Source organism: Neovison vison, chromosome 1, assembly GCF_020171115.1.
Source record: "Neovison vison isolate M4711 chromosome 1, ASM_NN_V1, whole genome shotgun sequence".
NCBI lineage: Eukaryota > Metazoa > Chordata > Mammalia > Carnivora > Mustelidae > Neogale > Neogale vison.
The window spans coordinates 239053003-239068866 of record NC_058091.1 but is presented as its reverse complement, the minus strand read 5'-3'; the positions used below and the strand labels follow the sequence as shown (position 1 = coordinate 239068866).

General features: G+C 44.0%; 1 protein-coding gene across 1 annotated transcript in view; it reads right to left on the bottom strand.

The window, feature by feature from the left end:
- Positions 1 to 458: 458 nt before the first annotated feature.
- Positions 459 to 15864, bottom strand: part of PFDN1 (prefoldin subunit 1) — a 62974-nt gene continuing 47568 nt past the window's right edge. The window contains exon 4 of the mRNA XM_044226268.1: positions 459 to 880. Coding sequence (XP_044082203.1) covers positions 797 to 880 — 84 coding nt within the window. The 3' untranslated portion in view covers positions 459 to 796. The remainder of the gene's footprint in view (positions 881 to 15864) is intronic.

Sequence of the window (15864 nt, the reverse complement as noted above, 5' to 3'; positions counted from 1 at the left end):
ATAATTGGCTTCTCACCAGCCAGTACAACAAGCCAGCTCCTGCACACCACTGCCCCTAAGCCTCTAGGAGCCTTAGGATTGCAGTGTCCACCTCTCTGACACTGGCCAAAGGGTCAGACAGCCACAGAGTGCTGTGGTTTATTACTGCATTTTCTTCAGGAACATTTGTGAAGAAGCAGGAGGGAATCTTTAGGCACACTGCCACCAAAGTTACTTAAATTCAGCTATGCCCTGGTCTCCTTCCTTCCTCATCTGTGTGGAGGCTCAGAAGGTGAGGGATTTATTTACTCAAAAGAACAGAAAGGGAAAAAAGAACAGGAAAGGCTCCAATAAAGAAGGAACAGAGCCAAAGCTCTGGAAGAAGACAGGACAGGAAGGAGCTGAGGTTGAAAGCTTCTGCTTCTCGGGTCCTTGGTTTTCATCCTTCAGCTTGAGAAAGGCAGACTTACTAGAGTGGCTGGGGGAACAGATGCCTTTTATTGGTCTAAGCAGTGTAACGAGTAATAGGCTTGGACAGAGCTCCCCTGTCTGTCCTGGCTCCCATCATCCCTCTCCTGGGAGTTGGTGATTCACCCCTAGGGGAGAAGAGTGTTCTGGGGAGGGGTGGCAGACAGAGCCAGGATAAAAAATACAGAGCTGGGATCTGAAAGGGGATCAGGGTGAAGTAGAAAATATAGGGTTACCAGATCATCCAAATAAAAAGTCCGTCAGGGTAGAAGAGAGGCTGTTTCCCCACATGGGCCCCTCTGCCCTTGCCAGGAATGGGAGGGGGCAGGAAGCTTCTGCTAGAGATTTCCTACTGTGCCCTTCGTGCCATTAGCATCTCCCGGATGTTGTCCTCAGCTTCCTTCACACTCCGCTCTAGGTAGGATTTCTTCTGCTGCAGTATGAGAAAGAAATCAAGAGTTAGGAGGTATGGACCGGTTTGGCAAATGCAGCATTTACAGTCAATGGTAATGGCTTCTCCTTAGTGTCCACCTCTCTGACACTGGCCAAAGGGTTAGACAGCCATGGAGGTGCTGCTGGTTTAGTGACTTCCAATAGCGTATTGTCTCTTGGGGGCCAGGTACACACACACCTGCCCAGAGTGCTCTTCTCATCCCACCCACAGGCCTAAGTGGGGAGGAAGAGGTTATTTGGTGCAGGAAGCAGAAGTTCTCTGTGGAAGGCAGTTGTGCTCTTCCCCCAGGAGGAAGTGGACTTAAAACAGGCGTCTCAGTACATGAAGTTATACCAGACAGACAAAGGCCAGGAAATTCCAGGACAAAGCTCTGGCCCCCTAACAGACAGTCTCTCAAGGTTTTCCATGGCCTGGGCCAGGCGCCTGTAGCCGCCACTGCTGTGGAATGGACAGGGTACCAGAGGGTTCCGCTCTGTCCAGTGACAGGACAGGCTGCATGAGTGCTAAGAAGTTGTAACATGTCTCACCGAGGCAGATGAGTCAGGCTGAAATCTGCTTTTCTAATGAAACCGCTGCCTGCCAGGAATCCAGGACAGTGACACACTGAATAAAACAGACCTTTTGGAAGTTTACCTCCTACCCCATCTGGGTCCTAAATTAAAAATCTTAACTTAGACAAAGAACTTTAACTACTTTCAGGAGCCACATCTGGGCCAGGATTACAAAAGATTAGTCAAAGGAAATGATGTCTGTATTTGCCCTGTGGTCACCCAAAAAATATGGTGGCTTCACCACTGGTCCCTGCCCTGAGAACAGAGTTGTGGCTGTATTCCCACTTAAGAGACATGAAATGAGGCTCCCTTTTTGAGGAATATTCAATAGTCCCCTTTCTAAGGGTCCATGTGGCTGGGCCACACTGTATGTAGCCAGGCAGCTATGCAAAGCCTAGAGCGCTGGGCAACCCAGGAGGAACCAGTGCCCTTCTCACTCACCCCACACTAGCAGCTGTGGATTCACTGTGACCACGAAAGTGCCCAGATGACCTGGGAGAACCAGGGCAATACTGGGCCAGAGAACAGGTAAGCAGCCTGGCCTGACAGGCTCTCCTTGGGAACTGATCCCCAATCAAACCACTGAGGCAGGAATACTGAAATGAAGGCCTCAAGGTCTCTGGTATTCTACAGATCCCTGTGGCTAACTTCTCAGAACCACTCTCTGCCCAGATTTTTTTTTTTCCCCTTCAAGATTTTATTTGACACAGAAAGAGAGAGTGAGAGAGAGAATATGAGCTGAGGGGAGATGGAAATGCAGATTCCCTGCTAAGCAGGGAGCCTGAGATTATGACCTGGGCTGAAGGCAGACACTTTAACCCTCTGAGCCACCCAGGCGCTCCCAGATATTTATTAAATGATACACTCAGAGACGTTTTCCTGTTGGCACCAATGCTGTGCCATCTTTATAAGTTCTTGTGTGAACTTCTGATTCCTGTTGGTTGTCTCCTAACTTCAAATTTCCTGATACCTCTTTACTCATCTCCCATCTGTCCAACTTGCACACAATCCAGTCCAACCTGTAAACAACAGGAGCCCCATAAAAACTCACAGTGGCTGCAAATGTATACTGTTGCTAAGGAATTTATTACATTGCTACACCTGATACAGGCCTATCATTGTGCTATCAGAATGGTAATTTAAACTTCCTTTGATAAACAACCCCTAGACTTTACAAGTGGTAACTTAAAGAGGGAAATACTAGTAACTCCTGACACACCACTGAAGAATGTCCATATACTGGGTGTTGCACAGGAGGGGAGCAGCAGCTAAACAAGTGGCATGTACTGTCTGAGCACCTTTCCAGCCCCCTGGGAATGGGAGGAAAAGGCCAATGGGACAAGCAGGGCTGTGCTCCCACAGGGTCAGCGGGTGCTCAGGACCAGGTCCTTTGCATTCCATCTCTGCCAACTTACTGCCCCAGATGTCAAAACTGCAAACTTGGAGCATCAGCTGGAGCTTTTCTACCTACTGCACATGCCTCTGGACAGTCAAATTCGGGTTATAATTCTTATTTTAAAATTCATCATTCTGTGTCTCTTCTATCTTCCAGTTTCAGTTTTATGGGTTTGTTTGTTTTTTTCCATGATTTTTACCACTGCATAACATAGAGTCTTCAAGTTTGAAAAAATAATGCAAAATAAACCTATCTTTAAATCTTTAATTACCTAATGTAAATTTATTGCACATTCAAATTTTCATTTCATCGTAACAGCTGCGTCATCCCTAGCACAGAGGGACCCATTTTCTAACTTTTTCAGTTGTTCCTGCCTTCGTCCTCAAACATACCTAAGTCAAAAAGATCTTCATAATCAAACCTGAATCAATATTCGTGATGTGCGCTGAACTGTCTCACAAAAAGATACATTGTCCTAACCCCCTCCTACCTGTGAATGTAGCCTTATTTGGAAATAGGGTCTTTGCAGAGGTAACCAAGTTAAAATGAGGTCATGCTGAGTTAGGAAGGGCCTTAAATCTAATGATTAGTGTCCTCATGAGGCCACATGAAGACAAAAGGGACACAGAGACAGAATGCCCACCCTTGATGGGAGGAAGAAAGGGAACGATGCATCTACAGGCAAATGAACGCCAAGAATGGTCAGCAACCATCAGAAGCCAGGAAGAGGAAACTGAAGGATTTTTTGCCCCAGAGGCTTCAGAGGTAGCGTGGCCCCATAACACCTTGATTTTGGACTTCTAGCTTCCACAACTTGTGAGAGGATAATTTTCTGTTGTTTAAAGCCAACTGGTTTGTAGTAATTTGTTATGCAAGCCTAGGAAACCATGAAATGAGGGATGTCCCAGAGACAGAATCTACCCCAAATTTCTTCTGTAGCCACAGCTTCTGACCACATTGAATCATAGAGGTCTGGCTAAGGATCCCTATTAAGTTAGTACACTGAGACCTGTACTTCTCCCAAGAAAATTGTGCTAGAAGTGATCCAAATACAAATAAGATTGCCAAAATGTAGAAAATTAAGGAACTGATGATTAAATCAAAATTTTTTCCTTCTATTTCCACACTTTCTTCCTAAAACTACCAGTCAAATCAGAAATTCTGTAGACCCATCTTCCCCATTTCTGTACATGACAACTCCATTCTTGCAAATGCTCAAAACCTTTGGTGTCATCTTTGAATCTTTCTTCTTTCACATCTGACATCCAATCAACCAACAAATCCTATGAGCACTACTTCAAAGGGTATCCAGAATCTGACCTTAATGTATAGCCTCCTAAGTGGTCTCCTGTCTTCTTCCCTTTCATGTCCATTAGTTTCTTCTCCAGGCAGTGCTCAGAGCTCTCTGTGAACACTTAAAACCCTCCAATGGCTTCCAGTTTCAAAATGAAAGGCAAAAAGTCTTTTTGCAAAGCCATGTTTAGTCTCCTTCTCAGCGGACTCTGACCTCAACTCCCTCTCAACCACTCAGCTCTGGCCACACTGGCCTGCACCTCCAACTCTGCGCTGCTCCTCCCCCACCCCCTACCCCCAACCCAGCGGCCAAGCTCCTGCCTGGGTTCTGCCCTTTGGCTCTGTTAGGAACTCTCTCCCTCACATATCCACAGTACTAGCTCCCTTACTTCCTTCAGACCTTTCTCAAATGCCACCTCACTGGGAAAGGCCTTTAATACCCAGCAGCTCTGTGCTCCCTCTTCTCCCCACAATATGCCTGCACCGCATCTGCCAGCACTGAGAGAAGCATCGGGCCTTCTTCCCTTACAAGAAAGAAAAGTCCTCAAGGGCAAGACTTTGTTCTGTTTGCTGATACCCCAGTGTCTAGAAAAATAGCTGGTACAGGAGAGGAACTCAATACCTGTTCAATAAAGTGCCTTTGTGATGGGAAATGACTTACTGCTGTACTTGTATCCACACTGCTTTTTAGTTCCCCTCACAACATGAGTGAATGAGGAACACCAACAGAGCATGCAAAGACAGAAAATGACCATCTCCTTCAAGATGATTTGCAGTTTGGGGCAATGCCTCCTAACCTCTGCTCCAGGTAGACATGGGTCTAAAACTGAACCCTTACTGATGTGATGTCCCTCGGAAAATCAGAGGCTTGCTTCCACAAACAGAACAGGCCCTAAGGGCCAAGCCCTTTATTAGATCAACTTGTGAAACTGTAAAACAAACTATCCCAATTTCCCACGTCCTGGAGTGGGAAATCCTTGAGAAAATGCTCAGAGATTGGCCAGGGCTGCTGTGAGCTACAAGGGGATTATGACTACTGTGTAAACTCCAGGAGGATTGTCAAACGGACACCTTCCAGCAGAAGTCCCAGGAACACATTTGCTGGCCTCACTGCATTTTTCTGTCTTGCTGAATAATGTCCCTCAGAAGCTTTCCCCTAGGAAATTCTCCAGTGAAATCAAACCACAGAGCTCTGGGTGAAGCGACATTCCTGCGGGCCTTGTTCTGGAGTGAAATGCTGAGATTTCCTGTGAGGCTCAGCACGGCCAGGGAAAGGGCATTGCTGCAGTTATTGCTCATCAGCCTGATGTTCTCTCTGGGAGTCAGGCTGAGGGGCCAGTGTTCCCTTTATGACCTCCCATGAAGGAAAGAGGCTCAAGTCTCTAGAACTTTTCTGACATGACATAATCTCTCAAACAGACCGCTGAGGTAATTTGTCTTGTGTATAGTCTTGTGTCTATCTGTATAGACTTTTTTCCTTAGGGCCTTTCTTCCCCCCCCCCTCACATATTTTTCCTGTTTGCTGTTTCTTAGAGTATAGAAAGTAGTTTTCCTCTCTCATCCTCTATTTCCCCATTAGTAAAATGAGGATTTGGACAGTACCAGTATCCTCACTCCCCATTATTATTCTTTAGACACAGAGCTTTTTCTTCAAATGAACTCTTGTCTCAAATACAAAACAAGTAAGACAGGTAAAATAGAGCTGAGGGAAGGGATGGGAAGACACAGTGGATAAAAAGAATTTCTGGCTTGTCCCATGCCTCCAATCCAGGCTACAGGGGTAGCAGAAATGGGCATCTTGATTCCTTTCTGCCCTTGAATGTTCTGTGAGATCTATGCTCAGAGACCCTCTGCTGAGTCCCATGTTTCAGATCCCAACTTTGACCTATGCTGGCCACACACTTCTCCCTTATGTTGAATCCATGGCTGCTAACTTCTGCAGACCACTGCCAACTTCAAGCTCTACTATTAATCAGAATATGTGAAGCAAGGGCCACCTTCTCACTGTTGCTGCCTTGGCTCCCAAATTAAAAACCCAGAGCCGCAGTGATTCTCATGCTCTCTCACTTTGTAGAACTCAAAAATGGCCAGAGGATGCCAGATGCCCGTACTAAGGAAGTTTAGCAAGAGGCCAAGAATTCACCGAAGGCTGAGAAGGCATGTCTTAGCAGACGGGGATAAAATGTGGTGAAGGCACAAAGAAAAAGGAGGAAGAGAAAGTAAGAAAGGCATCGAGGGGTCACAATCAGAGAACTGAGGAAGGGAAATGAGACCAAGATGGCCACACTGTAGCAAGCAGAAGCAGTGCAGAGCTCTGAAAGTGCAAGTAGAAGGGTGAGGCACTCACCAGGGGCAGGAAAGACAGACGGCGCCTGACTGGGAATCGAAAGCTAAGAGACTGATCCACAGACACACGGCTACTTGGGAACTCATCAGGGGGCATCCACTTCACCATTAAGGATACAACTAGGTGGGGGGGCACCTGGATGGCTCAGATGGTTAAGCATCTGCCTTTAGCTCGGGTCGTGGTCCCAGGGTTCTGGGATCAAGCCCAAAGAGAGGCTCCCAGCTCAGCAGGGAGCCTACTTCTCCCTCTCCCTTGACGGCTCCCCCTGCTTATGCTCTCTCACTCTCTGTCAAATAAATAAAAATCTTTAAAAAAAAAAAAAAGATACAACTAGGCAATAAAGGAACTTGTGAACTGTAACACAAGGTTAGGAGATAAGCTCAAAGAATGAGAAAGCAGTTTTAGGCATGGAACAGGAGAATCTAAGAGAGATCTAAGGAGTTACTGTCTCTGCAACTTTTAAGAAACTGCTTTCAAAAATTCCTCTGCTAAAAGATGTGGTTTTGGTTTCGCTGGACACTGACCTTATTTTTCTCCTAGGTGTTCTCTTACCTGCAAACAGACTCTGACACTACTACCAAGTGGGATCAGACTCCCAAATCCCACCTGTGACTGCATCCTCAGTCTGCCCAAGAAAAACCTCGACACGATTTGACATCTTGTGGCAGAAATAAATACACTGGGGGAGGGGGTGGGGAGAGAAGGAATCCTATTTCCTCCGCTTAGTCCCCCTAGGGTTTGGGTGATCAATACCAGTGTCACCCTCCCTAACGCATGAGCTCCATTTAAATCCCAGATAAAGCCCAGCCCATCAGACAATCCAGGAAAGAAGTAGAAAACTCCAGGTAAGCACAGAGCCAGCAGAAGGGACAGGTATTCCAAGGCACATGGCGTTGAGTAGGCTACATCCAAAGCATCATTACATTTTGGGCCACCAGGCTTAAAAAGGTTGAGACCAGCCAGTAAATCGTTTCAAGTGATAAGCAGCTGAAGTGGGTAGAAATATGTGGCTCAGAAAATATTACGAGAAGGAACTTGACCACTGCCTTAAATATCTAAAGCAATGGCTCTTAAAACAAGGCTCCTGGAATTTTTTTCAGTATCAGCAACTCCTGCGAACTTGTGAGAAAAGCATAATCTCAGGCCTCAACTCAGACCCAACTGAATCAGAAATTCTAGGGATGGGGCCTAGCAATCTGTGTTTTCACAGCCCTCCAAGTGATTCTGAGGCACACTTTTTGAGAACCACTGTTCAAAATGAGAATTAGCAAACTGGATTTTTTTCTATAAAGAGCCAGTCAATATCTTAGGCTTTGTTGGGGATGTCTCTGTCACAACTACTCAACCTTGCCATCATAGCATAAAAGCTGCTGCAGACAATGTGTAAACTAATGGGTGTGGTGTAAATGAATGGGGATAACTATGTCAACACGAAAACAAGCAGCAAGGTGGGTCTGGCCAGCAGGATACATAGTCTGTCAACCTCTGTTCTTAAAAAAAGGAAAGTCTTAAAAGCACCAATTCCAGCAGGCAGAGATTTCAGAGATTTTTAACTTGCAATGAAAGCTGCTTAATAAAAGCCCAAATTTCCACCCATCTTTCTTCCATTTGTTCATTCAGCCCAGTGCCAAACCATTTTCTCTCTTTCCCTCCAAAACTCTGGTCCTTGAAGTTTGTGGCATCATGCCTTAGCAACTCTCCCCCTCCTGCTGCCACAATCTACAACATCCCGAGTCCTGTCCCTCATTCACTGATGGCTCACTGTCTTCTCTCCACCACAGCTTTACCGCTCAAGGTGACTCCAACAAGAATGTAGATGATCCTTTCAATATCACGATGTTCCCTCCCCTCACCATTTTTATTTCACCCCACCTCAGCCACCCACCCATGCCTCAGTCACACCCGAAGCACCATGTCAACACCACCAAATGCGCCACCTCTGAAATCTCAGGTTCACCACCACTGCATATTTTTCAGGTTGCTTTACCTGATAACTCTCAACTCCAGCACTTCTTCAACCTCATCTCGATGAAAGAGTTTCTTTCTTTTTTTTTTTTTTTAAGATTTTGTTAACTTATTTATTTGAGATAAAATGAGAGCTAGGGAGAGAAAGAGAGCATAGACAGGGCGGGGGAGGAGAGAAAGAGAGAGAGACAAGCAGACCTCCACTGAGAAGGGAGGCCAACACGGGACTTGATCCCAGGACACTAAGACCATGACCTAGGCTGAAGGCAGACGCTTAGCTGACTGAGCCACCAGGTGCCCCTTAATGACACGTTGTTCATTATACATTATGCTTGCTTCCATGGCCTTTCCCCTCCTACCCATCCTACCTGGCTGGGCTTCCAACGTCCATCCTTTATGTATTAATCCCTTACAAATATCCTTTTCTTCTTTGCCCTATTCTCCCTCTGTTGCACTTGCCTGGCAAAAATGCCAAGCCAAGTTAAACCCAACCACCTGCCTACTCCATGCTTTGTACCTAAATGTTGTTAGAGAAGAACACTTAAATGTATGGAATGGTTTCACTTTAAATTCAGGACCATAAATCTCAAACAGGCACTCAACATTGCCCTAGTATTCTATTAAACTTCTTTAATAAGTTCATTTGTGTGTTCTCCAAAATAACTATTTCATATTTTATCTGGTCTCAAATCTCCTATACTCTCTCCTCAGGTCACTGAGAAAATAAAAGCAATCTCATGAGAACTGCCTCTTCTACCCACTACCAAATCCACTACCTGACCCACACCTATGCAGATACTCTTCTCTCTCTAGTGTTAAAATAGATGGTGTCCCCCCTTCTGTCAAAACACAGCCCTTCCACTTAGGCACTGATTCCATCTCCACTCATCTTCTCAAAGCTTTCACTGTTGCAGTCAGCCTTTGTTTTTTTTTCTAATTTTCAACTTCTCTTTCTCTATAAAATCTTTCTTGTTGAGGCAAATCATTTTAAAAAATCCCTTCTTTTGTGGGGCGCCTGGGTGGCTCAGTGGGTTAAAGCCTCTGCCTTCAGCTCAGGTCATGATCCCAGGGTTCTGGGATCGAGCCCCACATCGGGCTCTCTGCTCAGTGGGGAGCCTCCTTCCTCCTCTCTCTGCCTGCCTCTCTGCCTAGTTGTGATCTCGATCTGTCAAATAAATAAATAAAATCTTTAAAAAAAAAAAAAAAAAACTTTCATGTCCTCACATTCCCTGCAGGTACTCTCCCCTTCTCTCCTTCTCTTCTTAGCATGATTTCTTAAACCAATTGTTTTTAGCCGCTCCCTCTCCACTCCTTACCTCCCATTTGCTCCCCAGATGTCTCCAATCACTATTTTGCTTATTTTTAAGATTTTATTTATTTATTTGAGAGACAGCACACGAGAGAGAGAGAGAGAGAGAGAGAGAGAGAGAGAGAGAGCGCGCACAAAGGTGGGGGTTTGGGAAGGGCAGGGGTAGAGTAGAGGGAGAAGCAGGCTCCCTACCTGGAGCCAGACAAGGGGCTCAATCCTAGGACTCCAGGATCATGAACTGAGCCAAAGGCAGACACTTATAGAGCAGAGGAATCTGTAACAATCTTCTTATACCTCTACGACTCTTTTGGCCAAATACTGTCTCTCCAAGTCTTCCAAATGAGCAAATAAGGTTTTACTATGTGTCTTTGGTTTGTTCTAGTCTTGTAAGAGCTAGAGAATCCAATCAATAGTGTGTACTGTGGAGTTTGGCCTACAGGCATGATAAAGAACTAGGTGGAAAAGGGAGTGCCTTCTCAAAGAGGAAGTAAGGCAACACCTCACATTCTTGGAAGTGGAGGTGCGCCTGACTCAACTGTGAGCACAGGACTAGGAGGGAGATACATGAGGCAAGCACTTGAAGTCACTTCAATACTATCTTGCTCCAAGCAAATCAAGAATTTCAATTTTCTTACAACTCAATTAACAAAAGATGAAGAATACGATTAAAAGATGGGAAAAGGATTTGAATAGACATTTCTCCAAAAAAGATATGTGAATGTCCAATAAGCACACGAGAAGATGTTCAACAATTTTAGTCCTTAGCGAAATGCAAATAAAAACCACCACGAGGGTTGCCTGGGTGGCTGGATTGGTTGAGTGTCCAACTCTTGGTTTCGGTTCAGGTCATGATCCTGGCTCTTGAGATCATCCCCTCATGAGCTCGGCACACAAGATGAGTGCCAGAGTCTGCCAGAGATTCATTCCCCGGCCCCCTTACCCTCTACTCCACCTCATTCCACCTTCACTTGCACATGAGTTCTCTCCCAAATAAATACCACCCCCATTTTTTTTTTTTAAAGCACAATGAGATACTGCTTTCTACCCACCAGGATGACTATATATTATCAAAACCAGAAAATAAGTGTCAGCAAAGATGTGGAGATATTAGAACTCCCATATACTGGGGCACCTGGGTAGCTCAGTTGTTAAGCATCTGCCCGCGGCTCAGGTCATGATTCCGGGGTCCTGGGATGGAGCCCCACATCCCTGCTTAGCAGGAAGCCTGCTTCTCCCTCTTCCACTCCCTCTGCTTGTGTTCCCTCTCCAGCTGTCTCTCTAACAAATAAATAAAATCTTTAAAAAAAAAAAAAAGAACTCAAATATTGCTGGTGGGAATGTAAAATGATGCAGCTGCTGTGGAAAAGTTTGGCAGTTACTTAAGAAGTTAAAAGATAAAACTGCCACATGACCCAGCAATTCCACTCCTGTATATACTCAAGAGAAATCAAAACAGGTGTCCAAACAAACACTTTTGTATTTGAACTATATGTTCGTAACAGCATTATTCATAATAGCCCAAAACTGCAAACAACCCAAATGCCCATCAACTGAGAAAATGTGATCTACCATTCAAGGGAATACTGTTCAGCCATAAATAGGAATGTAGTTCTGATGCATGCTACAACATGGATGAACCTTGAGAAGATGGAGCTAAATGAGAGAAGCCAGATACTAAAATCCACACGCTGTATGATCCATTTATATGAACATCAGAACAGACAAAACTATACAGACAACAAATTAAAGACTGCCTGGTGCTGGGAGAGAGGGGAAATGGCCAGGGACTACTTAATGCATAAGGGTTTCTTTTTTGGTGGGGGGGATGGAATGAAAGTGTTCTAGAATCAGACAGTGGAGATGGCTGCACAACACTACGAATTTTATGTTACATAAACTTCACCTCAATTACAAATAAAAAAGAATTCCTAATCTTCTCAAAATGCTGTACCACAAGGAGAAAAGACAGAACATGAAAGCCCTGTGTTTAAAAACAGGAGTGGTGGGGCACCTGGGTGGCTCAGTGGGTTAAAGCCTCTGCCTTCGGCTCAGGTCCCAGGGTCCTGGGATCGAGCCCCGCATCAGGTTCTCTGCTCGTCAGGGAGCCTGCTTTCCCCTTCTCTCTCTGTCTGCCTCTCTGCCTACTTGTGATCTCTGTCAAATAAATAAATAAATAAAAATTTAAAAAATAAAATAAAATAAAAACAGGCGTGGTGGGGCACCTGGGTGGCACAGGCAGTTAAGCATCAAACTTTTGGTTTCAGCTCAGGTCGTGAGATCCAGCCCCATATTGAGCCCTGTGTTGGGCTCTGCACTCAGCACAGAGTCTGCCTGAGATTCTTTCTCCCTCTCCCTCTGCCGCTCCTGCTCATTCCCTCTCTCTCTCTAAAATAACTAAATTTGGGGTGCCTGGGTGGCTCAGTGGGTTAAAGCCTCTGCCTTCAGCTCAGGTCACGATCCCAGGGTCCTCGGATTGAGCCCTGCATCAGACTCTCTGCTCAGCAGGGAGCCTGCTTCCCTCCCTCTCTCTGCCTGCCTCTCTAATTGTGATCTCTGTCTGTCAAATAAGTAAATAAAATCTTTAAAAATAAAATAAAATAACTAAATTTAAAAACAGGCATGGCCAGGCAAGCTCCAAATGAATTATTTTCACAGCAAATCAGTCTTTGCTCCACTCAAAAACTCAGAAAATTACACACAAACTGACCAATGTAAAATAAAGTGGCGTATTAATTTCTGAAAACTAACTTTAATGTTATCAGTGTAAGCACTACACATTTAGATTAATGAGTTAATTAGGTACTCTGAGAGAGCCAATGAACAAACAAGGGTAAGGAAATTTCTATGTGATCACACTACTACTTTCCAATCGAGGAACATATTTATACAACTAAAAAAATAGAGATACGGCAACCGGAAACCCGTAAAAGGAACAGGAGACAGTGAAAACAAGAGCTCAAAGCCACCACAAGCACAGAGTCATGACTCATGGGCACCTCCTCTGCTGATTTGTCTAGGTCAGCAGAGGGCAGAACTGGAGAACTACAAATACACTCCAGTATCAAAGAGTTATTTATAAAGCTTTTCCAAAAGACTGGCTTTCTTTTCATTAAGAAAGACAAAAGGAGGAATTACTACTGTTCTCAAACTCCAAGCTAAACCTTTAGGTCAGGCAAGCAAACTAGGCTCTTTGCTCACATTGCTCACCATGTTCTGAAGGGCACCAGCAGGTCAGCTCCCATCACCCAGTGACACTTCTCCATCCGGGGTGATGCAGAAGCTCATACCATGATGAAATGACTCTACAGACCAGACGTCACAGCTGCCACTTGTCCCAACTCTACACACACCCAAGTTACCATGGAACTCGTACAAACAGAATGGAGTTTAATATGCTATTAGATCTGATCTAAGTAGCTGACATAACACCAATTAAATTTATAATGACACTGGAATAGTAAAAGAGCACTTGGCACACTTCTCTTTGCAAACATGATTCAAGGGGTGGTATTCACTTTGCCCTTTCTTCAATTTCCAGATGCTAGGTCACTTAGAAACCACTTAAAATCTTTTAACTCAAAGAAATGGTGTTGAACGGGTTTACGATTTCCTTAGAAAAGGACCATTAACTTTTTAGAAGGCCCAGCTACTAGGAATATCCAACTGTAGTACGGGAACCCCCATTTCTTTCAGAGTAAAGGTGAGTATCGTGGATGGAATCTAGAAACCTAGGTTCCCACTCAGGTTTCCCTGACCGATTCTGGTTCTGGCTCTAGAAAGGATACTTGATTTCCATTTTTAAAACACAGGCAGACGGGTTGCCTGGGTGGCCCAGTCGTTAGATGTCTGCCTTTAGCTCAGGTCATGGTCCCAGGGAGCTGACATCGGGCTCCATGTTGAGCTCCTTGCTCAGCAGGGGGCCTCCTTCTCCCTCTCCCACTCCCCCCAGTTTATGTTGCCTCTCTCGTGGTCATGTAAATGAATAAAAGCTTTAAAAATTTTTTTTTAATTTTTAAAAATGGGCAGATGCCATGAAATTTATGAGATGGCTTCACCACAGAATCCATGGCTGTTAGGAAATAAGAGCAGCAAACATCACTAATCTACTGGAACTTGCATTCTTGAGCCCATCAACTAGCCCTGCCAATGGCTAGATTTATGCTACACATGGAAGAAATCATGGGCTCTTTTGACACATGCACATGGTATAAACTGAAGGTATAAATAATAGGTCTTTTGCATAAAATGCAGAAAGTTTTATGTTCTTATGGAATACCCTAGAGCAGTTTAAATGAGTGAACTACACATATTAGTGTGGGTAAAGCTAAAAAAAAAAAAAGTTACTGAAAGATACAAACAATATGATGTCACTTATTAAATATAAGATGCCATAAAACATGGAATGGAAAGATAAAACACCAAAAACCTGATAGTAGTTGCTTCTGGTGATTGGGAATAAAACTGAGGTGAGCTTGGAAGGGAAGTTACAAAGGAGATTTCAATTTCATTAGTACTGTTTTATTTTTATAAGATAATGAAAAAGTAAGTATTACAAAATGCTAACATTTGTTAATTCTGATTAGTGAGTAAACAGGTGTTTGTTAAGTTAGCCTTGTGTATTTGTGTAACTTCAATTTTTAAAAAAAAAAAAACGGGCGCCTGGGTGGCTCAGTGGGTTAAGCCGCTGCCTTCAGCTCAGGTCATGATCTCAGGGTCCTGGGATCAAGGCCCGCATCGGGCTCTCTGCTCATCAGGGAGTCTGCTTCCTCCTCTCTCTCTGCCTGCCTGTCTGCCTGTTTGTGATCTCTGTCTGTCAAATAAATAAATAAAATCTTTAAAAAAAAAAAAAAAACCTTTATCTTATAAACATTTGGTGGCAATGATCTTAATCATTAAGTAGCTCCTAAGCATTCATCACATGCAAACAACAAATCTTTATTATTTACAGGCACAATTCAAGTGATTTACATGTATTATGTTAAAAGGTAGGTATCTGGTGGGGGGGAGCATCTGGCTGGCTCTGTTTGTAGAACATGAGACTCTTGATCTCAGGGTCATGAGTTCAAGCCCCACAATTGGTACAGAAGTTACAAAAATTTAAAAAAAAAAAAAAAAGGTAGTATTCTTTAAGGGAGAAATGCTTATCCTCCTCACTTCCAGTATTCATCAGCTATAGCCCTGACCTCAGTCTACTCTCAGGAAGACTAGTGGTTTTTCTGATTGGTGTGTTTGGGGAAAAAACAATATTGCTTAGCTCCTGGTTTGCCAGGATATGCCTGCTTGCAAAAGATACACATTTTCTTCATCTGACAGTGTCAGTGTGCCTCTGCAGAAAGAGACATGTGCTTGTCCTACACTTGGAGAAATGTGCTGGGTAAATTAGGCTCATCAGTATGCCTAATTCTGGATCAGTTTCAGAAACCACGGTTATCACTGCACAGTGAAGCCACATTCTTCAAGCCATCTTTAACTAATAAAGGGAAAATATATAAAAATTTTTATCTCAATCTGCCTTTCAGTTGGTTCCATACTTAGGCAGATAATAAAGAGATTATTTATTGTCCTTCTCCTTCAACACTACTGTTGTTACCATTTTATAGAAGAGCGGATTTAGGCTTATAGACACTAAGTAATTTACCCAATGTGTGGTAAACAGCAGGGCTGGAGTTCTAATTCATATTCATTATTTCAGAGTTCATATTCTTAATTATTATGCCAAGGCATTATGCTACCATATCCGGGCATAGAAAAGCAATACCTACTGCTCACTGAAAGTCTTCAAGATGAACTAAAAAAATAAAGCTTAAAGCTTTTCTTACATACTTTTCTACATACTGAAAGAGGGTAGGAAAGTGCACATATTTAAGTGTGTGCATATGTGACAGCATGTACAGGGAAAGTACGATTTATTATAAAATCTCCTTAGGAAACTTTTAACCTCCAAAACTAGTTCAAAACTAGTAGGCATGTTTGCTTTCAGCCATGTAGGTACCCACCTCCCTCAACTATGACTCAGGATACCACAGATGCATAGCAGGGCTGCTTATCTCCCGTGCTCTAAATGAACTGTGTTCAACCACTCCCGTAAGTACAGTCCACGGA